The sequence below is a fragment of the Tympanuchus pallidicinctus genome, unplaced genomic scaffold (assembly GCF_026119805.1).
Source record: "Tympanuchus pallidicinctus isolate F22 unplaced genomic scaffold, pur_lepc_1.0 scaffold8, whole genome shotgun sequence".
NCBI lineage: Eukaryota > Metazoa > Chordata > Aves > Galliformes > Phasianidae > Tympanuchus > Tympanuchus pallidicinctus.
The window spans coordinates 43,669,561-43,694,992 of NW_026294802.1; the positions used below are offsets into that span (position 1 = coordinate 43,669,561).

Sequence of the window (25,432 nt, forward strand, 5' to 3'; positions counted from 1 at the left end):
AGTACCGTCAGAACTCTGTTTGCAGCACTACGTTTGCTGGCTGCGGACCGCTCGCGTTTCCTCAGCTCCTCGCTGGCGGCCGGGCCGAGGAGGGGCGTTGCAGCGCCGATCGCTACTGGCGAGCAGCCGACGCGGGCGCTCAGGGGGCGGTGCTGGCGAAGGGGGCGGTGCGGCACCTCAGGGCCGCGGTAGCGCCGAGCCCCTCCCGCCTCCCTTGGCCGTCGCGTTCCCGTGACGTAGCGGCGCCGGCAACCGCGCCGCACTGAGGGACAGCGGAGGGGCGGCCCGAGCTGCGGGCGGTCGGCCGCCGGGGAAACCCCCGCAGGTAGAGGAGCTGCGGCGGGGGCGGCTGGGCTCACCGACGGGCGGAGGGGTGCGCGGGATGATGGGGGGTGCGAGCAGCTGGGGGGCGGCTGGGGGCTGCAAACCGCGCTGCCGCGCTGCCGCGGCGGCTGTGCACTCATGTAGGTCTGCAGTGCTGCTCTGTGCTGTGCTGGGGCGCGGCGGCTGGGGGCTGGAGGGCACGCCTGCGGATGTTCCCAAAGGCATGGAGTCAGGCGGGCTTCTCTGCAAAAATAGGCTTCTGGAGTTAAGCGTCGCTGTAAAATGAGCGATTTTAAGTTTGGGTTTAAGTCATGGCAGTGTTTTTATAGCTTGTGTCCTAAATATGTAGTGGGTCAGTTTTTTTGTTCTCATTTGGGATCTGGACAAGCTGGATCGATGGCTAAGGCAGTGGGATGAAATCTTATTGAAGGTCGAGTGCTGGGTCCTGCGCTCTGTTTGCAACAGCCCCAGGCAGTGCTACAGGCTTGGGGCGGAGTGGCTGGAAAGCTGTTCTGAGGAACAGGACTTGGGGGTGTTGGTCGATGCTCGGCTGAACAGGAGCCAGCAGTGTGCCCAGGTGGCCAGGAGGGCCAATGGTGTGCTGGCTTGTATCAGAAATAGTGTAGCCAGCAGCAACAGAGAAGTGATCGTCCCTCTGTACTCAGCTCTGGTGAGGCTGTACCTCGAGTACTGTGTTCAGTTTTGAGTCCCTCACTGAGGCCCTGGAGCGTGTCCAGAGAAGGGCAACAAAGCTGGTGAGGGATCTGGAGCACAAGTCTTATGGGGAGCAGCTGAGGGAACTGGGATTGTTCAGTCTGGAGAAGAGGAGGCTCAGGGGAGACCTCATTGCACTCTACAACTACTTGAAAGGAGGTTTCGGCAAGGTGGGAGTTGGCCTCTTTTCCTGCAAGACAGCAATAGGATGAGAGGGAATGGCCTCAAGTTGTGACAGAGGATGTTCAGGTTGGATATTAGGAAAAATTTCTTCTCCGAAAGAGTGGTCAGGCACGGGAACTTGTTGCTCAGAGAGGTGATGGGTCCCTGGAGGTGTTCAAGAATCATGTAGATGTCGTACATAGGGACATGGGTTAGTGGGCAACATTGGTGGTAGGTGGATTATTGAACTAAATGATCTTAGAGATAATTTTTAACCTTAATTTATGTTGTCAGGGCTGACAACAGCAGGACTAGGGGAAATGGATCCAAGTTGAAGGAGGAAAGATTTAGGTTGGATGTTAGGGGGAAGTTCTTCACAAGGAGAGTGGTTAGGCCCTGGAACGGGCTGCCCAGGGAGGTTGTGGATGCCCCATCCTTGGACGTGTTCAAGGCCAGGTTGGACGGGGTCCTGGGCAACCTGATCTGAATGTGTATGTTTGGTGGCCCTGCTAGGCAAGGGGGTTGGAACTACATGATCCTTGAGGTCCCTTCCAACCCAGATGATTCTGTGATTCTGTGATTCTTAATTATTCCATGGCTATGGGCTGCCTTGGTTTCAGTTAAAACATGCTCACCTGCTTTTCATGTTTATGTCACGAGCATCTCCTCTTTTTCCTGATATTTTCCAGATCTTCACATGAAACCAGAGACTCACTGTCAAGCTAATTGCTGTAGCCTCACGGTTTGACAAAAAATGGAGAGCATTACACAGCTGTTCAATGACCTGTGTGAGGCACACCTGACGGGTTTGCCATGGAAGGTGCACCTGGGCAGGCAGAAGATCAGCAAGAGGAAGGCTAAGCAAAACCTGAAGAGGGTTGCATATAACACTCTGTTCATAAACCTTTTTCAAGATGAAGCACGTAAGCTGCAATCAAACATTTCCAGGCTTCCAGTTAAAAACAAGATTTTGATGTTGTCTTTCAACCTGAGAGTCGGTGGACTAGGAGCTCAGGCAGATAGGCTGGAGAGTCTTGTGGAGGAGCTGGAAGCAGCTGAGTGCTTACCATTTACTGAGGTTAATGCTGTCCTGGATCTCTTTGTACAGCTTGCTGGAACAGGTCCTCCACAGCTTGTACCACAAAAAAAGGACTATTTTCTGAACAACAAATATGTCGGGAGAAATGTCAAGTATCAGGGTTATGATTATTACGATGTAAGTGTGTTTGAAGCTGATATACAGTCTCTAATAACAAATGAAGAATGTCAGTTCAATGACACAATTCAGAAGACGCTTCAGATCATGGAGGCTGCCCCTGGAACAGGACTCCCTGCCATAGGCTTGTTCTCACAGAACTATCCTGCTGGGGACAGGTTTGAGAGAGAAACACGCGTCTCGCTCTTTGGTGCTCTTGTCCACAGCCGTACTTATGACATGGACATCAAGTTGGATTTGCCACCAGTGCCTGACAATGCAGATTTGTCTGGACTTGCAATTAAAGTATGGTATCGTTTATTTTGGACTCAGAGTCTATGCATGCTTTCAGTATGGCATTTTGAACTTGTTTTTTTGAACACAGGTGGTAATTTCATGTGTAATAGAAGCAAGTTGGAATTTAAGCTGGAGCAGGGATCCTTTGTTCCTTTCCTGTTGCAGAGATGTATGATAATGAAGATGTTGGTCTTGTCCTAGAACTGTATAAAGAAGTGGCTGGCTATAGGTTGTGTGAAGTTAAGCCATCAGCTTTATCTGTGCCTTTTCCACCCCAGTAATCTTTTGCTTACATTTTTTGCCTGCTTTGTGTATTGAACTTCTTTGCCTTGCTGTTTGCTTGTTACTGTTCCTGACTGCATAAGCTCTCCTGCCTGAATATACGTGCTTTGCTCTTCAGATTATGTGACCCAATGTGTATTTTCCTTGTGACTTTTGTATCTTGAATCATTTTTTCAGTCATTATATTTCATCAAACCTCCTGTGTCCCGCTGTCCTTTTACCTTTGCAGCATTTAGTTTCTACTGTATCTTTTACTGTCCAATCTATTCATTTTTGCTACATTATATTCTTATCGAGGTACTAGATAAATGCACTTGTGGTTTTTTTCTGTCTTTCCATTTGTTACAGTTGGTAAGTTGTTATACTGTTTCTTTTTTTAATCCTCCTTTGTTCTCTCTACTTAACATATAAATACCTCTTGCAATTCCTTAACTCAAAGTCCTAACTGAGACTAGAATTCAGATATTAAAAACAAAAAGCCCTGTACTCATACAGATGTAAGTCTTAACTGTGAGGAGGCAGACTTCTTGTTGAGTGCTGTACTCGCCATCAGACTGTAGGATTTGAGATTTCTTGAAGAATGTGCTGTGTTTTTTGTGTGGAGGTCATTGTGCAATTGTCCTACTAGAGCTGGGTACTGCTCTGCATGTACAACTGCTAGATTACAGTGTGGCACATGCAGTGCTTGGACACTTTCAGGTTTTCTGCATGTGAATAAGCATCAGAGAACAAGCTATGTTAACAAAATTTGTACAAATTTTAAGAATTAGAATTAGTAATCTACTTAAAAGTCATTCTGAGCAGTGCCATTTTGTTCTCTACAGAACTATATGCTTACAAAGGAGTAGGTTTCAATTTTAGCATTAACGAACGTAGTGTTATTATTTCAGTGGTGATTGATTGTTGTTTTGTATTTAGGCATTGGTGCCTGTGGAAGTGGAACAAATGAAAGTGTTTAAGGAAAAAAGTTAGAGACGAAAGGAGTGGGCACTGTCTGAGTCATATTGAATCACTTAATCACAAATGATAGCAAAATCTTTATCAGCATGTGTTTCTTCAGTAATGTTTTCATACGTAAAGCTTGAACTCTCTCCGACAGGTTCCTCAAAGCATAGACCAGTCAGAAGATGAAGGATTCCAGTCGGCATCCAATCTGACTCCTGATTCTCAGTCAGAGCCAAGCATGACTCCAGACATAGATCTGTGGGATGCAGTGCTTACATATGGGCCGAGCAAACGAAGATGCTGGGAAAGAATTGGATAGTATGTGTCTGATGTTACTGGCAAACTTCCTGTGCATCACATGCCAATGTGTGAAGGTGCAATTCATCTTAGTTCTGAATGAGCTCAGTACAGGAGTTAAACATGCAGTAGGAATACCGCAGATTTAATACCTAGAATTCAATATGTGTGTTAGTGATCGAGAGCAAAAAAGATCACGCCATTTCAGGGAGCTAGTCTTTAGATTGCATCTGTTTCATTGGAAGAGAGAAAATCACCTTAGCACTAAAAGCTGGCGGAGTCACGGCAATGCTTTCTGCCCATGTGAAATGCAACATTTTCTAACTAAGATCTCCGTATACACAATGCAATTAATTTCAACCTGAAATGATTGCATATTTTCAGATTCAGAAGAGAAAGCGCTAGAAGAATTAAACCCTTACCCCCCCAGTATTGTGCTCCTTTTCCTTGGTCTGTAACTTAAACAGAAATCACTAACTGATTGTTGATGGCATTTGACTTATAGTCCAGCTATTGAAAGAGTTTCCTCTCCTGAAAGAACGCTGTAGGCAGCCCTGTCAAAAGATTCCTTGCTTCCCTGATTTGGAAGGAAAAGAATGGCAAGTTTCATTCTTCCATTCCTGCCGAACAGCACCTCACCCATTTCTCAACAAAACTTGAGTATGTTTTCTGTAGTTGTAAGTAATGGCCTAGTGATGCACCTGCTGCAATGCTGTATAGTATTGAAATTTTCAAGCCCGAGCTTAAGCTTCCCTTATGAAGCCTTCCCTTTCTCCCTTTCTCCCTTGAGAAATAAGTTCCCTTATTTCCCAAACCCACTGTAGCACTCTCTGGCTTTGCTCATAGTAAGAAAAACAGTTTTTCTTGTTACCCTTTAGATTTTAAGGATCTTAAAAGTCAAATGCAGGCCGTATAACTGAAACTTTCCTGTTAGAAATGCTACTAGAACCCAAAGCAGTTTGGAAGAGTTGGATGGGATGTTTGTTTTGGAGGGATGGTAATTCCTGCTAGAAAGCAGTAGAGAGTGATAATACAAGTCATTCTACTTTGAGCATGTTGCTCTGGAACGTGTTTGAATATCAGTATTACATTATCCTGGAAATCAAGTATGTATTGCCCTCGTTCTCCTAAAATGGAAACTGCAGCAATGAAAGCCACAAAAGAGAGTAGAATTTCTCTGGCCAAACCTGTGTTTCTGAGGTGATGTTCAAATTATCTGCCAGGTTATTTGCTGTCCTGAGTTAGGCCTATGATTTTGTAGTCTGTATGAACCATCCCTCAAAAACTTAGCATTCTGTGGTCAGTACACATTAGCAGCTGTATATATATATATATATTCTGAAATATCTTTTTTTTTTTTGCCTTAGATATATTTCTCATATAATCCCCTTTCAATATTTTGTTTGCTGTGGCAGCCCACCTGGTAAAAAGGAAGAGCCATACCTCACTGAGGCTGGGAGAGAAGCTTTTGACAAATTCTACAAACTGAGAGAAGGGGAAATGCAGCTCTTCAGTAGTACTGTACTTCAGCTTCCACAGCTTGTGCTGATGAGGGAACCTGAACTGGTGAAGGATGTCTTGAATGTCCTCATTGGTGTGGTATCCACTACATTTTCACTCAATCAGGTATGGAAGATATTTAACTGCAATTCACAGTTGCATTTTTTTTTTTTTTTTAGGATACCTCCTTTTCAATGCATGATTTATTTTGAGATCTTGCAGTTGTGCTAAGAGGATGAGTGTGACCTAATTGCAGTAATGTCATATCTATCTATTGCAGTAATGACTTATTGCAAGAGGCAGGGAACAAGCATTTGTCAAAATAATTTGCGAAAATAAGCTAATGAATTATGGAAAACAGAAGTTTAAATAATGTTGTAGACTGGGTCTTCCTGAAAAAATGTTGATAATTAATCTTTTTCGATATATGTGAAAATGCACTCTTGAAATTTTGCTATGATTTAATATTCTTACTGTATTTTCCTACATACATAGTATGAGTTATCAGAGTGTTTATGCTGAAAATTTGTTAAATTAAATCAGAATGCAGCTGGGTAATATTTGAAGCCTTGTTTTTCCTCTCCCATTTCATTTTAGGCTGCTCAGACCTTTGTTATAAAGGAGGGGGTGTATGTGTCTGGAACTTCACCAGAGGCAATGCACAACCTGCTCTCAGAAGTTGCAGAATATGGAACCTACTACACACGGCTGAGTCGCTTCTCTCTTCAGCCAGTCTTAGATTCTTCGTACAGCAAAGGGCTTGTGTTTCAGGTAGCACCATTGTGTTAAATCACTTACATTTAATGGGCCAGTTATTTTAGGTAGAGAACACAAGTTTGATTACAAATAAGGCTGGAATTTCTGCTTTCTGCAGAACTGCAAAGTATTTTCAATACAAATATGTATATTTATGTATCCCAGGTCAGCAAGGAACAGTGCCACCATTGGAGCCCTGCTTCAACTGGGGCTGTGTGTGCTTAGGGTTTGCCTTCCCCAAGGCAACAAATGAAAGCTCTTCATTACCTAAACTATGATCTGTTATGTGGCTTTGTTGAGATTTAAAGGGACAGAATTTAGAAACATTTATATGTTAAAATATATAACTTTAAAATACAATAGCTTTCTTAATACAGTATGTATATATACAACATTGTATATATATTACTTTGATACTGAAATAGAGAAACATGCTATTTAAATAGCTTTAATAACTTTTTCTTAGTTCAGAATTAAGGGCACATTTTACTTGTCAGCCCTCTTTATATTTTTCTGAACTCTGTGTACCTGCATGATACCAGGTGAATTTCTCTTTCTAATGCATATAATTCTTTTAGGATTAGTTATGAAAATATATGCCTTCTGAATCTTTCATTTATAGCTATGTTAATAGAAATTGAATAAAAATTCTTATTCAATTCTTAGTCAACCTAGAGGAAGTTAGACATTATATGAGCTTTTTCCTCGGTTTAGTTTAGGTATGGAAGTAAGGAACAGGTTTCCCTGGGTTCGTAATGGAGCTGCTACAGAATCAGAAGGGCATACAGAAGGGCATACAGAATCTTCAAAAGGGCATTTCAAGGAAGATGAACCAAAATGCTCAGGGTGTGCCTGGGTACAGTCTTTGTTCATGGCACATTGAAAGAGTATAAAGGAGTCATTTGGTTAATTGTATGCTTGAAGTTATGTGGACTCTTACTTTCCTACACAAGCTCCTCTTGCTTTTAGATGCAGATTATTTTATTAAAGGTTTGTTTTCATGCTGGTGCAACTGATGTGAGATATAACTATTAACATCAGTTACCAGTAAGGCTTTGTAAATATTTTCTGTTGACAACAGGCTTTCACAAGTGGTCTGAGAAAGTATCTACAATATTACCGAGCCTGTGTTTTGTCTACTCCTCCTACTTTAAGTCTTCTGACAATCAGCTTTCTCTTCAGGAAATTGGGTCGTCAGTTGAGGTAAGAGATTAACATTAAATATTTAAGCTTTCCATAGAACAAAAACTGCAGCCTGCTTTTTTTCTTTACACTACAGGAGAATAGTAGACAGCCTTATATAATCTTTCAGTATTTTTCCAGCATTTTCACACAAAGATTTCTTTATATTCCCTAGGGAAAGCATGTAAAGTTTTTACATTCAGATAATGTTATCATTCAGATAATACCATAGGGTTGTGGTGTGAATTTAATCTATAGCAAAGTTCAGATCACCGTGATCTCAGAGCTTTCTGTCTGAAATTCTTACATATGCTTTAATACTGTTTTTTAGATATCTGGCTGAACTTTGTGGCATAGGAACAACAGCACTGGGGATCAGTGGTGGAGCTGGTGCTTCATTTCCTACGGTGATAACAGATTTTCTGTTTTCATGTTTCACTTCAGTTACAATTATAACCTTTTTCAAAAATGGGATTTTATATAATGCATTTAGTTTCTACCAAAGATACGACCTCAGACCTCTAAAAGTGCAGTTTATTTCATTGTAGAGGAGATGTTTGTAGCAAATGAAATTAATCCAACTCTCCAGTGTTTATAAAGTGAGAATGAGATCACTAGAAACTTAGAACCATAGAATGGTGTGGGTTGGCAGGGCCCTTTAAGGTCATCTAGTTCCAGCCGCCTGCCATAAGCAGGGACACCTCCCTCTAGGCCAGGTTGCTCAAAGCCCCATCCAGCCTGGCTTTGAATGCCTCCAGGGAGGAGGGGGCATTCACAAGCTAACTCAGATAAAGTGATCTTCACTGCAGATATCTAAAGATGGATCCTGCCTTCTGTGTGTGAAATGGATCTAAATATCCATATTCATCAATTTTTATTATTAATGTTGTAGCAGAATTTGTCACCTAATAGTATAATATTTATCATTTTCATTTTTAGGGTGTGAAATTGCTTTCGTATCTGTACAAAGAGGCCCTCAACAACTGTAGCAACGAACACTATCCAGTCCTTCTGTCTTTGTTAAAGACAAGTTGTGAGCCATACACAAGGTGCGTCCATAACTGCACAGTTGTATTCTCTGCACAGTTGTATTTAAGAGCAGTTTTGAATTAGCAATCTAGTGAGTAAATGCTAATTGCTAACAGCTCTGCTAACTGTTAACATAGCAATGACTTTTAACGTTTTCAGAAAATATGTAAGGTGCAGCTGTTTCTGCAAAATACATGTTAAAATCCATTAATTTTGCTGAATGCTTCTTTCCCTCTCTTTTCCAGATCAGTAACAATATGTGGGTTTTAATGTAGAATCCTGAAACTGGCAATCATGCCTTTGTGCTAGAGTTCTACAGACTGGGAAAGTTAATGCTTATTTCCACTGTGTTTGTGGGCTTTTCAGTAAGCAGAAATGATAATAACAACGTCTTGCAGATCTTTATCAAAACATCAGTCATCAGGGCTGACATGGAAGGAGGCATCCATCACGTGAAGAAGTATTGTTATCCTGAAAGAAATTCACTGATCAAAGTTATTGCTCTGATAGATAATAGGAACACCAGTTCTAATGCGTAAAAAGATCTTAACTTTTATTTACAACGTCCAAATTGAACTGTGGCTCCTGCACTAAAGGTTTCCTGTTTGTTGCGTTGACCAAACTTCTAGGAAAGGTGTTGGTATTGGAACTATTAAAGAAAAAGAAGGCTATCAGGGTGCTCTGAACCTTTTTGCCTGTAGGTTCAGATAATTGTATTTTGTATTTCTTTAAAGGCTTGGTATTGCACAGAAGAAAAATGTAAAAGCATGAATAAATACTCTGAAATAGGTTTTCTCATTATTACATGTATATTCAAAACTGTCTGTGGATACAAAGGGTTGATATTGTGTCTTTGTTCTATAGTCTGTCCATTTCTTCCTGACCAGGTTACATCTGACTCCTGCTTCTCTCTCCCTGCTCTTTTGATGTGACTGGAATGTTTCTAGAGGTTTTTAATATTTTCTTAGTAAATTTACATGCAGAAATAAAAAGGTTGTTTTAACTGGGACAATCTTTGATCGTAATAATCAGTGAAATATGCTCTGTTGAGTTGGTTTATTTTGAGAAAAATGCAGAGATAGAGCCCTGTGTATACTTAAATGTCAGTGTGACAGCACTTGATTGCATGTTTTTATTCTTCCTGTAGCTTGTGTGCTTTGATGCTTTAAAGAATATACTGGTTGGTTGGTTGTGATGAAGGTGAGAAAGCGAGAGGATTCATTTTCAATATTATTTAATTACATTTCTTTTAGATTTATCTATGATTGGGTGTACAGTGGTGTATTCAGGGATGTTTACGGAGAGTTCATGATCCAGGTGAATGAGGATTATCTTTGTTTCAGAGGTACAGTATGCATATTGAGCACTTCTATTTTACACAATTTGTGCTGTTAATTAAATACTTGAAAATACATAATTTCTTCTTTTTTTTCTGGTACACAGATAAGCATTACTGGACTCATGGTTACGTCTTGATTTCAAAAGAAGTAGAAGATTGTGTCCCTGTATTTCTTAAACATATTGCTAATGACGTGTATATATGTGGGAAAACCATAAACCTGCTGAAGTTGTGTTGTCCCAGGGTATGTATTGGTTTGGTTCTTCTCTATTTTATTGAGAAAACCATGTCTCTTCAGAGTTGGTTTGCCATATTTTTAGCAAGTGATTTCCTTCATCTATGACTGCTATTGCGTAAGCAGGAGGCTAATGCATGAATGTCAGATATTCAAGAACTGATTATCCACTCTACTTGCTAATATCTCAACTGCATGAATGCACATTTTTAACAGCATCAGATTTATTGTATACTGTGCATGTGCTGGATTTCTTATTTTCCTTCTGCTGAAAGCAGAAATGTTTTAGTCATTTAAGCCTGTGCCTTCCATTTTTCACTCCAGATGCCTTAGTTACTAGGTCTTGGTTCTACATAGCTCTTCTATGTCAGCTCTAGCACTGCCTTTCCAAGAGCTTGAATAGTTCCTTTTTTTCTTGTTTTGCAGAGCAACTGTTGTCCTTGGCAAGAAGAACTGGTTAAATTACTTTGTTTCTTCACACTGTTCTGTGCAGGTCTAACAGGGAAACAATTATAGAAGTGTTTGAAGTCTGTGGGCACTCTTATGTAAAAAGTATTCTGGGCAGCTCCAGATAAAAGTCATAACACTGATATCTTAAACAAGATGGCTCTCTGCTAGTTCTCCTAAATCTGCTCTGATAATCATTTCCAAACCACGACTCAGGTGTGCCAGTAGCACTGGCACGTGAGTTCATGGTCGTAGATCTTACAATTTTTAGAATGTATTTAGAAGTAAATTTCTCTCTGTTTTTCAGCATTACATATGTTGGTCAGATATACCCGTACCCCGGATTTCTGTTATTTTTTCACTCGAGGAGCTGAAAGAAATAGAGAGAGATTGTGCAGTGTACGTAGGTCGGATGGAAAGAATTGCTCGGTACAGTTCTATAAGCAAAGAGGAAAAGGTAAATGAATGAAAGAGTAAACAACTTATAGTTTGATTATTTTTTTTTTTTTTTTTTTATTACTCTTTATTTTTATTGTAACTTCAACAGAATTTGCATTGATGGTCAGACTTTTTCTTGTTGGCCAATTGCTGTTTGACCTGTTAGTGCAGTTAACAGACTTTGAATACAGCTTTTAAAGCATTAGGCAGTGTGTTGTTATTTGTCAGCATTTTCACATTTTAAAGGAGATTTGGACTTCCATCTTAATTCTTTTCCGCAAAAGATTTGTCTTGCTACTAAAAAGCATTGAAAAGATTTTAGATTCTTACTTAGCTAATGGAAGAAATCAGGAATCAGAAGAGAGGTGGCCAGCAGGGACAGGGAGGTGATTGTCCCTCTCTACTCTGCTCTTGTGAGGCTCCATCTGGAGCACTGCATCCAGGTCTGGAGCCCACAGTACAAAAATGACAGGGAGCTGTTGGAGAGGGTCCAGAGGAGAGCCAAAAAGATGATCAGGGGACTGGAGCACCTCCCCTATGAAGACAGGCTGAGGGAGCTGGGCTTGTTCAGCCTGGAGAAAAGAAGGCTGTGGGGTGACCTCACTGCAGCCATTCAGTACCTAAAGGGAGCCTACAGACAGGAGGGGAATCAACTCTTTAAAAGGGAAGATTTAGGTTGGATGTCAGGGGGAAATTCTTCACCCAGAGAGTGGTGAGGTGCTGGAACAGGCTGCCCAGAGAGGCTGTGGATGCCCCATTCCTGGAGGTGTTCAAGGCCAGGTTGGATGGGGCCCTGGGCAGCCTGGTCTAGTATTAAATGGGAGGTTGGTGGCCCTGCCTGTGGCAGGGGGGTTGGAGCTTCATGATCCTTGAGGTCCCTTCCAACCCTGGCCATTCTGTGATTCTGTGATAATACTCCTTTTCCTAATTTGCATGGCTAATTGTTTTGTTAGAATACTTGTAGTTCTGACCTACACATTGCCTGATTGTAGTACGTATACTGGACTGATGTGTTTTGATGTAAGGTCCAGAGTACAAACAAGTTTTCAATAATAATTTTAACTTACTGTAGACTTAAAATTTAATTAATTGTTTTATTCTTCTTCGCTTACTGTGATGGTGAATTAATAACCATTTTATGGTTATGGTATGGTTACATGGGTTAATAGCCACGTGTAGCTGTATTTCCAAGTCTAAAATAACAGGAGTATTTCCACCTGCTTTTTGTGGTTGGTTGATATTTTCAGGATTTGCGCATGGAAATAGCCAAGCAGGAATTAATTGTTCATGCACGAGAGACTGCTAGCAAAGTGCTAAAAGCCATTAATGGTGAGTTGTGATGGAGTTTGGTGCGTTTCTGTGTTCTGTTGGGTTTGTTAATGTAAAATAACAGCATCCTTGTTGTAACACAGATCGGCAGATATCGGAGCGAATGGCTTTAGATGCAAAGAAACGTGAACAGTTTCAGAAGTTGAAAGAGCAATTTGCAAAAGACCAAGAGGTATTTCTGGTTTTATTTCTAAAGGCTATGTGTATTTCTTATGCAAATAATTGAAAGGTTATTTTGATTTATTGTACTGAATTTGAATGAGTTAATATATAGAGGTCGTGAGTTAATAGGAGTGAATTGAATGAATTAATAGATAGAGGTTGTGGATGCCCCATCCCTGGAGGCATTCGAGGCCAGGCTGGATGTGGCTCTGGGCAGCCTGGTCTGCTGCTTGGCGACCCTGCACATAGCAGGGGGGTTGAAGGTAGATGATCATTGTGGACCTTTTCAACCCAGGCCATTCTATGATTCTACGATGACATATTCCTGAAATGCAGGTAAGAACTTTTTGCAGATGTGTGCATCACAGCTAGTATTGAGTGGCTTTAAATATTTATGCAGCGTCGCCTTGCTATAAAGCAAGAGGAGATTGATGATGATTTCAGCTATGCCCGAGAGCTCAGAGAAAGAGAAAAAAGACTGAAAGCTTTGGAAGAGGAACTAGAAAAAAAGGCAAGGTAAGTCTGTATGAGTAGTCTCCCAAAGCTCCCAAAGATCTCAAGAAAATTGTTTTATTTTGTAATTTATGGCATTGGCAGTTTTCAGACACAACTCTACAGGGCTAATGTTCACAGCTTTTGGATGTGTAGGATTGTTTAGTGGTCTAGAAGCCTGGGTTCAACTGATTTGTGCCCGTTGTATCCAGTCTGTTTACTGTTTTGATCAGAGTTTGGGTAAAAATGTTAATCTTAGAATTAAAACATGAGCCCGTAGCAGAAATGGCCATATGTATGTCAAAGCAGAGATAAAAAGGAGACTCCAGGTACACTGATAACCAGTTACTTGGTGTGCTAATGTTACATAGCTGGTAGTATTTCATTTTCTTCCCTATATCCAGAAATACTTACAAAAACGAGTGACATACTAAGTGTAGTTATAGGAGCATATTAACTAAAACTGCAGTCCTATTTTCTGTACTTGTAATTTTGCTGTAAATGAAGCCTCTGTTTTTTAATCTTAAAAATTAATTTCTTGATTCTGAAATGCAGAAAGATCTAATTCTTCAGAAGGGAAGAGGAAAAATTACTATATGAAAATCTGTAACTCAGCTTTATTTTTACTTTTGTTCAGGCAAGAGTTAATTGACCATTATAGCAAACTTTCTGACGACGCAGCCCGTAGGGAACAAAGAGCTTTATGGAAAATCCAGAGACACAAGTTGGAAACAGCTCGTCTTAAATTTCTCTTTGAAGATCAGAAACGTATCGAGGTATTTTCTGAAAAGATTTAAATAGATGATCTTTAGAAAATCTGGTATTTGATGCGTTAAAGACTTTTAGTTTTGTCATTTTTGCTTACAGGAAATGCTTGAAAAACTTCCAGATGGAAGCTACAGGAGGAAATTAGATATTATTCCTTATAAACAGTGCCAGTTGGCTTTGGATAGAAACACTGCTGTGGAAGATCCACATTCACAGGTGAGTTTATTTGCTTACATAAACTCCAGGTAGATGTTCCAAGTTTCCTTAAGGGGAGTTCATTTCATAGTTCAGTTCATCAAATAGAAGGTTTGCTGTAGCAGCAGCATGAGTAGTTATCGCTGTATCTGTAATGCATCTGAAAAATTGGAAAATTTCAAGTCTTACATGTAACAACATGATGCCTTATTAAATAGCTTCATTATGTGACTAGCCATACAGTGTAATAATTACCTCTTTTTAGGTGTCAACTGTGAAACCATTGCATTCTAATGAACAAGCAGGCAGAAAAGAATCTGAATGTGGACTGGAATATGTTCCATCTACTGACAAACCATTGGCCATGCCACAGCTGGCAAATATTAATGCTGATGAGCATTTTCAGCCTAAACCTACTGGATCTGAAGGCAGTCTGCAGGGTTCAGAGCAAGCGCGCAGCCCCCTGTGTAATGCTGATTCTTCTCCGGAATCCAGTGTGAACATAGAAGATTTCTTACCAAAGCCACAAGATGAGCAACCTGTTGCCATTAACTTACAAGGATCTCTGCTAGATGAAGCACTTAGAAATATTAACTCAGATCTGTCAGAGACTTCTCAAATAGGTGAAAATCAGCCTGTCTCAGAAGGAGAAGGTAATGCACTGCTACATCAGCAAAACGAGTATGATTTTAATACTGTTCTCAGGCCGACTGCTGCTTTGCAAGGGCACATTAGAGTTGGAGAAAATGTATTTGATGTGGAGTCTAGAAGGCCTCGGTGGAATATCCACGGGCATGCATCTGATGCCAACATCAGAGTGGGAGAATATGTGCCTGAGGTGGACACTTACCAGCCACGTTCAAGTCCTTATGGGCATTCTTCAGACTCCCATATAGAAATCAGCAGCTATACCTCAGAAGTTGAATCTACTCGACCCCGATGGAATATTCATGGGCATGTTTCTGAAGCTCATATTAAAATTGGGGAATATGCTTCAGAGGTAGAGCCCTCAAGACCAAGGTGGAGCATTCACGGGCATGCTTCGGAAGCCAGTATTAGGGTTGGTGAATATGTGTCCAATGTTGCTCCTGCACGGCCCCGGTGGAACATCCATGGCCATGTGTCTGATGCCAATATTAAGATTGGTGAGAATGTGTCAGAGGTTGTCTCAGCTAGACCTCGTTGGAACATCCATGGGCATTCTTCACAGTCACACATCAAAATTGGAGAGCTAGTTTCAGATACACAGCCTCTGAAATCTCGTTGGAGCCCGTTTGGTCATGCATCCCAGTCAAGCATCCAAATAGGGAAGTGGACTCCGTCTACAGAAGATGATCCCATACCTCATCGTAAAGCAATTTCTGGTCCTTCATCTGATTCCACAGTTCAGACACTTCTGTATAATGAACAGTTATCTCCTTCTGGAGAGAGTGGAAAGGAAACAAAATCATCAGAAGCTAAGGAAAGTATTTCACCTCAGTCACAGTCATCTGACGTTGATCCTGTCTCTCCTGATGCTAAAGGTGACAAAAAGGAAAATGCAGTGGAAGAGAAGCAAGAAGGTAAAATAAAATGAAGTTTATTCAGTCAACATTTGTTTAAGACATCCTGAAAGTCACCGTGAATGTTTACATTCAAAATGGCTACTTATTTCTTAATTCCTTGTGTAAGTTTTAGAATGCTTTTAGAATCCAGAGTCAAGAATTCCACATATTCTCTTCTTCTATATACAAGAAATAGAGAATTGAGGGGAAAAAAGAAAAAGGGTTCTGAAACTTTGTGAAACAGGACCTCATGTGAGCTTGAGTAGAGAACATGCAAAACGCTGCGTGTGTTGGACTTTGGGGAGGAACTCTTACTGTGGCAGTCTATGGGCTTTAGGGAAATTTTGAACAACTTTGGGAACAGATCTGAAGTATGAACTAAGTACTATCAGCAGGTCTGAGTAATTGCTGTCTTTACCTTATTTGTAATTGTAGTAATTGCAGATGAAGTTGACAAGGACCCTTCTCCAGATTCATCACAGAGCTTGCAGGTAAGAAGCAAACCGGTAGTGCAAAAGACTTCCTTCAAAGAATTGAGTGATCTGGTAATTAAGGTAATGTGTTAAGGTAATTAAGGTGATTTGGGTCTGTGTTAATTTACTAATCTGTTATACTGTACTGTTTTTATGTGTCCAAAAAGAATTGACGAGTAAGCTGTCTTATTTTCAGATGGAATAACTTGTCAATTGCCTGTAAGAACACACGAAGTGTGAATGGTCAAAAGCAGCAGCTGTCCTAAAAGCAATTTGGCTGTGTTTTTTCTTTTAGGCAGAAGAGCCTGAAAAGGCAATTCCACGGGATACTGTGCCTCAAGAAGCTTTGTTTTCTGAACCCAGTGCTTCCAAGACTAAGGATGAGGAAGGAGGAGAGGAAGATGCATGGAAGAAAGAGCAAGCTTATTTGAAAGCATTATCAGATCAATACTGCATTGAAAAGTACCAAGATAGTTATGATTTAATGTGTGAGTAGAACACTTGGGAGAAGTAGGGAGAGGAAGGTGTAGCAAACTTGAGCAAGAAAGTGGGGTGCTGGAACAAGTATCTGAATTTTCAGTAAATTATCAATATTATGAACTGCAGTAGCTAAACAAATTATTTCTAGGCACAAAGATGAGAATTATACATTGACATATGTTGATTTTCTGATGTAGAGGGGTTTGCAGAAGTTAACAGAAGTAGATCATCAAATTGCTGAAGTATAACAACTCACAGTGTCTATGTATTTTTAAATTCAGCAGAACTACCAGTTTCCCATCTCTTGCACCATGTGATACCAAGATCATACACTTTTCCTGTGGATCCTATGGTACAGTCAGCAACAGATGAAACAGCTGTACAACTGAGTGAGCTCCTATCTCTGCCCGTGCTGATGAAACGTTCCATTACTGCCCCACTGGTATCTCAGTGAGTTCTTACTGGAAATAATGTAATTTGTATTATAGCAATTCATGTAGTGCTCTTAGTTCTGTTCTGAGACAAGAGTAGCACACAGATGCGTGCTTCTAAATTTTCCTTTTGCTTCCAGAAGTGGTCTGGTGGCTGGTTTATTACAAACTAAAAAGTTCAGATTTACATTGTAAATAGTAATATATACATACATTTATATGAGTAAATTACAAAAGTGAAGGTCTATTTGGAATACAGGGGCTGAGAGGGAAGAATTGGCTCTCACATTCCTGGGTTTCACAACTATTTCACACCACTGTTTCCTTATTCTTTTAAACAGGTGTATTATTTACAAGATATGTGCTTTCTTTGGTAGAGGGGGAAAAAAAGAAGATCTTTTGATTGTATGAAAGTTCATGCATATTGAGCAGAATGTGTTTTATGTTTCTGTGGGATCTCCATTGTCTTCAAGGCTGATTTGAAATTGACTGGAGTCTGTTCTTGTTGTTGTTGGAATATTAAGGGAACCCACATGTGTGTGAGGCTATTTTATTAGTATGGTATGTTAAACAAAAGTTTGTTAATGTGTAAAAGTTCAGCTTCTGTCATGAAAACAGTTGCTCACAGATAGGTTGAAATGCTTCCTATTTTAGAATCTTCTTTCTTGCAAAATTGTATTTCCACTTACTAGCTCTGTCTATGCTGTATTTTTAAGCTCATAATAGAAAGATCTAATTACCTTATTTTTAAACATCCAGATTGTCTACCAGAGTTGTGTATACAGTTGCATGTATTCAGCAAAGCAAAGTATGTATGCCTGAGCTGTTTGTTTAGGTGACAAAAATAAGTTAGAAGACTGTTGATGAAATGTTGCTACAGAGTCAGCAGCCCGTTGTGTGTGTAGCCAGCCTTAAAGTACTTCTGCAGTACAGTTCAAAACCCAGTTCACTGAGGTGGTAGCTTTTAGTTGTGGCATATCCTGAGTGAAGGCTTTTGAGCATAAGCTTTATCTCATTTTCTTTTGCTTATGTGAATGTGTTCCTGTCTTGGATATCAAAGTACTGAAGCATTAACCTGATGTAGCCATAGCAGAATGTTAACATTAAAGAGATCCTTGTAAGAATAATACCTTTTCTGTGTTTTTCTTTTAGTGTTTCTCTTGTGAACAAAGCAATAGTTGATTACTACTTCGTGGAACTGAATGTAGAGAAGCATTTTGAAGCACTGAGACACTTCCTGTTAATGGAAGATGGGGAGTTTGCTCAGTCGCTCAGTGACCTGTTGTTTGAGAAGGTACATCCTGCATCTTCTTAGCCTTTGGTTTTTGGTTATTTGTTTTAGCTTGACACTTACGAATGAAATTGGATGGAAATAAGGGAATGGTGTGAATCAGAATCCTAGCTGGTGCTGTTTTCCTCTTTGTGCTATGCCAAGAAGTGAGGAACTCTGTTAAGCTTGTAAGGACTGAGGCAAAAGAAGGTCTTTGCTCAGAAGGGGTGCCCATACCCAGGGAAATTCCAAGGAAGGGTGTAATATTTCTTACAGATAACCCCAGAAATAGAGTACTTGGTACATGGAGAGTTGTAATTTCTAACTTTGACAGATCAGCAGTTAAGGAAGGGAATTTCACTCTTTCCTGTGAGAACTGCTGTACTCTGTCTCCTGGTAGCAAAGCTGGAAGAGTCTGTTGCCACTTGAGGTCCAGTGCAAAGGCTGGTGTTGTAAAATAACAGCTCCTACCTCAAATGTCCTACACAGCAGAAGGGGGGACATCTGAAGAGAGTGCTGCACTGTCTGATGAGACTGCATTCATCTTGTGACGGCATGAGTTGATATGATAAAGTAGGAGATACTGCTTTCAGAGCAGCTCTCGTGCACCTGCTTGTCAGTAGAGAAACATACCTGCAGGGACAGTTAATGCATTTTCCTGTCCCCTTAAGAATGCTTTTGGTGCAACTAGAAAAAGCACTCGACTCCTTGAATAGCTTGATTTGTATGCCTCTGAGGCTGCTGCACTGCGAGATGGACTGGAGTCAGGTAGCTAATGCCAGCCCTGTCCCTGGCTTTCTGCCCCTCTGAAGCCTGAAGGCCGTGTTCCCTCCAGCAGGGATGGTTAACAGCAGCTCCTGACCACAGCAAGCTCTGATCCCACGTATCAAAAGAAATCAGTGCGTGTGGAGATTACCTTGATGCCGTGGACGATACATTATTCAGAAATTTCTTCATAACCTCTTTGTGCATCCCTACTGCAAAAGTAAATTTTTCCAGTCGGAATGATGGGACATCAGGTAGTTCAGGTAGTCATCACTTTACCATTCTGCTTGAATTCATCTGTTTGCAAGAGTCAACTCTTTTAATTAATGATGTGTAATTAGGGTTTCTTCTTCCCATAGCTTGGATCAGGACAGACACCTGGTGAACTGCTGAATCCGCTGGTTCTTAATTCTATCCTAAACAAAGCATTACAGTACAGTCTTCATGGTGACACCCAGCTTGCTTCCAATCTTTCTTTTGCCCTCAAGTACCTTCCAGAAGTGTTCAAGCCCAACGCACCTGATGCTCTGAGCTGCTTAGAGCTAAGGTACAAGGTAAGAAAGTATGTCTGAAGGCAGTAGTACTGCAAGCATAGCATGGTTCTTGTGTATTATGGTAGACTGAACATCTTAATAGTGGAGTACCTCCAAGAATGGAGTGAAAAACCGTGTAATTGAAATTACAGGATTTACATATTCTGGCCACTGTATTATATAATCAAAATACTTACATTGGTTTATATGTCTTGGAAATATTTGTATCTGAAATGTGGTAATAATTTCTAACACAAAAACGCAGCATGGTCAGTGCTCAGTTATTTCTTTCAGGTCGACTGGCCTCTGAATATTGTTATAACAGAGAGCTGCATGAACAAATACAACAAGATCTTCTCCTTTTTGCTTCAGTTGAAGCACATGGTGTGGACTCTCAAGGATGTGTGGTTTCACTTAAAACGCACTGGTAAGTATAAAACAAGTGAGCTGGAGGGCATGCTGTTAAAAATGTGCTTAGCACCTTGTGCTAGTTGCAGAATCACTGAATTGTAGGGGCTGGAAGGGATCTTTAAAGATCATCGAGTCCAACCCCCCTGCAAAGCAGGCTCCCTACAGCGAGCTGCACAGGTAGATGTCCAGAAGGGTCTTGAATATCTCCAGAGAAGGAGACTCCACAATCTCAGATTGTCAATTGATCATAAATATGACTTAATGCAGTCGTGTCAAGCTTCAAATGTCACAATAAAGAAATTTCCTTAGCATTTTATACAGGTCTTACTGAAAGAACTGTTCATTCCTTTATAAATCCTGGTTTAGACAGTCCCACTGGAATGCACTGATAATATATTTCTGTTTTTCCTTTCAGCATTAGTGAGTCATGCATCAAATTCTGTTCAGTTTCGACAGCTGCAGCTGTATAAACATGAAATGCAGCATTTTGTGAAAGTTATTCAAGGTTACATTGCTAATCAGATCCTTCATGTTACGTGGTGCGAATTTGGAAACAAACTGTCTTCTGTGGGCAATTTGGAAGAAATTCACAGAACACACGCTGAATACCTCAACAAAGCAATTTTCAGGCAAGCTAACACGCTTATATTTATTTCACATATGTAAGTGAATGGATCTGCCAGTCTGCACATCTGTTTGGCTCGACGTAGGTGTGCAGACTGACTTCTCCCTAACCACAAACACTGCTACATCATTCTTATACATGAAAGTGCCTGCAGTCAAAGTGTTCTTATAAAGGGAAACACAGTGGCACATAGAATGATCCATAATTTCCTCAGCTGGCCATCTCCTTACTCACTCAGACTCCCTGCAGTTGCTTCCTGCTCTGCCTCTGTGAACCTTAGATCCCCTTGAGCTGGGGAGCTCTAACCTAAGTGGCAGAATCGTGGCACTTCTGCCACAATTGTTTTCCTTTCAGCCCATCCTTGTCATAGCCTCTGTTAATGAGTGTTATTTTCATTCTGGGTGAGTAGTGTTCACTAGCAGTCCTGGCTCAAGAATGTGAGATGCTTGTTCTGTACATTTTTGTACATTTTGCCCTTGATACTGTGTGGTGCCCAGGACTAGGCTGTGTGAGAACAAATGTGACGTGATGCCTCCATCCAGATTCACTAGCACAGCAAGAGACACATGTCTGTGGGGAATCTTACATTCATGGCCTTTCGGTTCCTTTATATGGGGAAAGGTGGTGGTGGGAATAAGAAGAGAGCAACAAGGGTTTATTTGATTTCTTCTTAAAGTGTATACACTGGAATCATAGTGGGTGGATAGAAAAGATGGGAAGAACAGGAATTATCAAATCGCCGTTACAGTTGACTGCAGACTCATAGATTATTATTATTTTTTTTTGTTATCATTTAAAGCAACTAAAGAGGAAACCTAAAGGACTGTCGCCCCGTTGTTGTGTTCTTCTTCCTACAAACTCAAATAATGTCAGCTACATTTTTACCATTGTTATTTTCTGTTAGGGGTCTGTTGACTGAGAAGGCTGCCCCAGTGATGAACATCATACACAGCATCTTCAGCCTCATCTTGAAGTTCCGCAGCCAGCTTATCTCTCAGTCGTGGAGCTTTGATGCTGGGAAGCAAATGGCTGTTCATCCCAACTTTGGTTTGATGCAGCAGTCGTACAATACTTTCAAGTATTACTCTCACTTCTTATTCAAAGGTAAGAAATTGCATACATTCTGGGACAGTGACAGATGACAGCATTCAACTGACAACTGAAAAAATAGTTAAGAGGTTTTGCAAGTACAGCAGGAAGATGCATGTAATTATTGTGTTAGAACACGTAGTTCTCAAATGAAAATGGCATTACCTTGTTCTGCAAACACCAGATCATCTTAGTGGTCTCTTTCAATCTGAGTGATTTAGTGATTCTAATTAAAACACCCACATAAGAACTCTTAACAGATATCCCCAAACTGAACATAAATCTTTGCTAATTTCCAAAATAAAGATTCAGTATTTAGCTTTCTCTATATGTGCTTATATTTTTCTTTTCTCTGCAATTGACTTCTGGAACTTTTTCTTGGCAGCAATGAGAGATAGTTATATCTGAAATTAACTCAAAGCTTTATCTGTCTGAACTGGCTGAATGTTACCATTGCTGTGTGATTTGAAAATTCCAATTCCAATGTTAGACTGAGGCTCAGTGAGACCCTCCTGGCACTGCTTGTAGCTTGTAGCCAGTTTTCCAGGCATGTATTATTCAACTGCATGGATCATTTGCCAAATGTTCTATGCTTTATTATCATAAAATTTCTTCTTGCTATCAGCTATAATGCCAAGAAACCTTTTTTTTCCATTTCTCTTTCGGACCTTGCTTGTATTTTTAGTAGAAGGCACTTACCTTTCCCCTGAATACAAAGGTAGTTCATGGGGTTTGGTTGTTTTTTGTTTGTTTGTTCGTTTTTCAAAAACCCTTCAGTTCCTGAAGGAAGCGTAACTGTTCTTGAAAAATAGATCTAAGGAGAACACTTTCTAGTCAGATTATATTCTTCAGGAAATGAGCTGCCCTTTTTATTCTTTAAGGGTATCCAAAAATGGTGTCAAAGGACCAAAAACAGATATTTCAGGATGAGTTAGAATGGCTGCTTCCAAATTCTACAGGAGGTCAGAACACCTTTGGGAACCACCTAAGCCCATACTACGAGATCTATGATTGCTTCATGGACAGAGATTAATAAACCATTCCGTAAGGAAATTTGCTGAGTGACCCAGTTCTTTCCACCCTCTTTATTAAGCACTACAAAACGAATCTGTGCTTGTTATCTACACGTGTTCCTCCAGTCACTGTGTATTGTAGAAGACTCTCACAATGTGTTGATCCAGTATCCATTGAAAGCCAATACAAAGTAGTCTGGACTTCAATGGCTTTGGTGCAGGTCCTGACTTCTAACTGCCCACCTTCCCTTCCTCCCTGCATGTTACTGCTGCTTGCTGATTCCCTTTCTGTAAGTGCATGGCAGAGCTTAGGGAGTTTCTGCTGCCTTTTTTACTGTTAAATAAGGATATGAAGAATAAGTCAATTTGTTTATTTGTGGAGCTTGAAGGGTTTGTCGTAGGAGTTTCTTTGATTTTCTCTCTCACGTGGACATAGCTCAGGAGAGCATCAGCAGAGCTTCTTCCTTCAGAGGCCACCAGCAGGCCTAACCATGTTTCCTGGTCAGTTGGCATTACAATAAGAACACAGCCTCTTGTTGTGAAAGCAGCCTGGGGAAAGCATAAGACAGTTCCACTTGGAACTTGCATCTACTTTGCAGTTCTTTATAATTCCAGGAGAGGGAAAGATTGGACCTGTCTCATACAAAATTGCATGTTTGTTTCCATTGTCCTCAGCTTTCTACAATAGGCTGGTTTTGTTGCTTTTTTTCTCCTAAATTGAAATGCCGATCCTGACTTCAGAATATTAATCTTTGTTGAAGCTTATTTTGCCTTTTGTTTTTCTCCCAGTGGTAACAAAGCTTGTAAATAGAGGATACCAGCCACATCTGGAGGACTTCCTGCTGCGAATCAACTTCAATAACTACTACAAGGATAACTGAGCCCTGCAGCATAAAGATCACTGATAGCATGGTAAAGCAGAAACAGTAAACCCTGTATGCTTGTAATTTATAGGAGCTTATGCAAATGCCATGCAAGAGGCATTTTTGTCAATTAAATAACCCATCCTCTGATAGCTTGAAGAATATAGCCACCACATAGTTTTTAAGATGCATCACTCTGTCTGTAACACCTTCCTGTCGTTTCACCTACTGAGAATCGATGTTGCCATTTTCACAAAGATAGAGGAGTGCCCCAGCTTAGCAGAGGAGGGAGTGCAAAACTGTATATCTGTGAATGTGTAAATGTTGTATTTTCAGTGTTGTGAATTTCCTCCGATGTAAATACGTACATGTGCAATAAATCAAACGATAGATACTTTCTAAAGTTGCTGAGTGTGAGGTGCAGCTGTTCAGATGGAACCTATTTGATGCGTTTTGTTTTCACACTGACAAATAAGATCAGTCTAAACATGACAACTTCTTGAAGGCTGGTAGTGGAGTGAAAGAGGAGGGCTTGATGAAACATTGCAGTGACTGGGGAGAGGATAAGTATTGGACTATTCAAGTACTCAGCAACTGTGCGATCACTTATCACAGATCTACTGTCCTTATGGCTGATTTGGGCTTTACATAATCACCACAAAATGAACTAGAAGAGAAATTCAGCATCACAGGTGTGAAGCACAACTCCAATGGCTGCTTCTAACTGCAGGATCACAGTTTTTACTTCCTTGTTTTTTGTTTTTTTTTTTACCTCAACGTTATCAAAAGAAACTATGAAATATGAAATGTTGCAGGGGAGGACTCTGCTTTGCATTTTTCAGGTTTGAAGTATGTTGACTTTTGAGATTATAAAGACACAATTGCTTAAAACATAGATATATTCAGAGCCTCGTTTTCTAATTGGCAGCCACTTAAAGGTATAGGCATTGCCCACATATTTCCATAATACAGAATACCAAATTTTTGTTACCTATGGTGTTGGTTTTTTTTTCCCTGAAATGGAAATGACACATTGGAGTCAGAATATATCAGTTATAAAGCTGCCCTGGTCCCAAGTCGCTCCAAAAGACCATATTACACAGTTCTAACAAAGCTACCCTGTTTTCTCTATCTGTGCTCCTTTCACTTCTGTGCTATCTTTCCTGCTGCAGAAGAAGATCTCCAAAGGGCAGGTAGCTTGCAGGTCGAGCTGCTTTGTTGCACGGGCAGGCAGAGAGCTGTTTGCCTGCCTGATGTGCTTGTGCAGAAATCAACTAAAGCAAGTCTGCTGGGACTCCTGCAGTCCCTCCTGCTGGGACTGTTGTGCTGATGCACAGCGATCACTAGAGAGCAGCCAAAGTGCTTCCAGCTCCCAGGCTGGGACCTCAGAGCACCTCAGCACAGCGCAGCACAGCAGTCAGGTGACTTCCAAAGGAGCTCTGTGTGATGAAAACAAGAGGAATATGAGCAAGAACTAAAACATCACAGATGTCAAAGCACGGGTACCGCTCATCATTTTCCCACTGCTTGCCTTCCTCTCCCAGTCCTTGCCTCCAGCTCTGTGGTACTGAGTGTCTGTATCCATCTTTTTGATAGAACTTCTGGAAAAAAAAAAAAAAAAGATCTAACAGCAAAGTTGGGCCTTTAGGTGCAGTCTTACAACAAGAAAAGAAAAAAAGAAGTACAGAAGTGGTTGTGGGTTGGCCTCCAGCTAAGCATCCACATAGCTGCTCTCTCACCCCACTGCCACCATGGAACAGTGTGGGTTGGAAGGAACCTTAAAGACCATGCAGTGCCACCCATGCTGTGGGCAGGGCAGCTCCCACTAGATCAGGCTGCCCAAAGGC

At 40.8% G+C, this 25,432-nt stretch overlaps 1 protein-coding gene across 3 annotated transcripts; it reads left to right on the forward strand.

Annotated features, from left to right (window-relative positions):
• The first annotated feature begins 215 nt into the window (after positions 1 to 215).
• TUBGCP6 (tubulin gamma complex associated protein 6) lies at positions 216 to 23,988 on the forward strand. 3 transcript variants are annotated; one of them, XM_052667746.1, is made up of 27 exons: positions 216 to 325; positions 1,890 to 2,701; positions 4,074 to 4,237; positions 5,632 to 5,842; positions 6,314 to 6,487; positions 7,554 to 7,675; positions 7,986 to 8,061; positions 8,594 to 8,703; positions 9,937 to 10,028; positions 10,127 to 10,266; positions 11,012 to 11,161; positions 12,390 to 12,471; positions 12,555 to 12,643; positions 13,034 to 13,149; positions 13,763 to 13,901; positions 13,993 to 14,109; positions 14,354 to 15,650; positions 16,068 to 16,123; positions 16,401 to 16,593; positions 16,867 to 17,035; positions 18,169 to 18,310; positions 19,411 to 19,605; positions 19,879 to 20,011; positions 20,411 to 20,624; positions 21,525 to 21,724; positions 22,591 to 22,753; positions 23,512 to 23,626. In XM_052667746.1, exons 2-26 carry the CDS (start codon positions 1,955 to 1,957, stop codon positions 22,740 to 22,742), a joined length of 5,280 nt encoding a protein of 1,759 aa, XP_052523706.1. In that variant the 5' UTR covers positions 216 to 325; positions 1,890 to 1,954; the 3' UTR covers positions 22,743 to 22,753; positions 23,512 to 23,626. The 3 variants fall into 3 exon arrangements, with proteins under 3 accessions (XP_052523706.1, XP_052523707.1, XP_052523708.1); XM_052667747.1 differs by lacking the exon at positions 22,591 to 22,753 and having other exon boundaries at positions 23,512 to 23,988; XM_052667748.1 differs by lacking the exons at positions 18,169 to 18,310; positions 19,411 to 19,605; positions 19,879 to 20,011; ... (2 more) ...; positions 22,591 to 22,753; positions 23,512 to 23,626 and adding an exon at positions 17,358 to 17,577.
• Positions 23,989 to 25,432: the final 1,444 nt, after the last annotated feature.

Bases quoted from the DNA above. Each gene is read 5' to 3' on its own strand.
- TUBGCP6 (XM_052667746.1), top strand. From the start codon at position 1,955: ATGGAGAGCATTACACAGCTGTTCAATGACCTGTGTGAGGCACACCTG. The intron at 16,124-16,400 runs GTAAGAAGCAAA...TTTTTCTTTTAG, and splicing joins ATTCATCACAGAGCTTGCAG to GCAGAAGAGCCTGAAAAGGC. The intron at 20,625-21,524 runs GCAAGCTAACAC...ATTTTCTGTTAG, and splicing joins CTCAACAAAGCAATTTTCAG to GGGTCTGTTGACTGAGAAGG.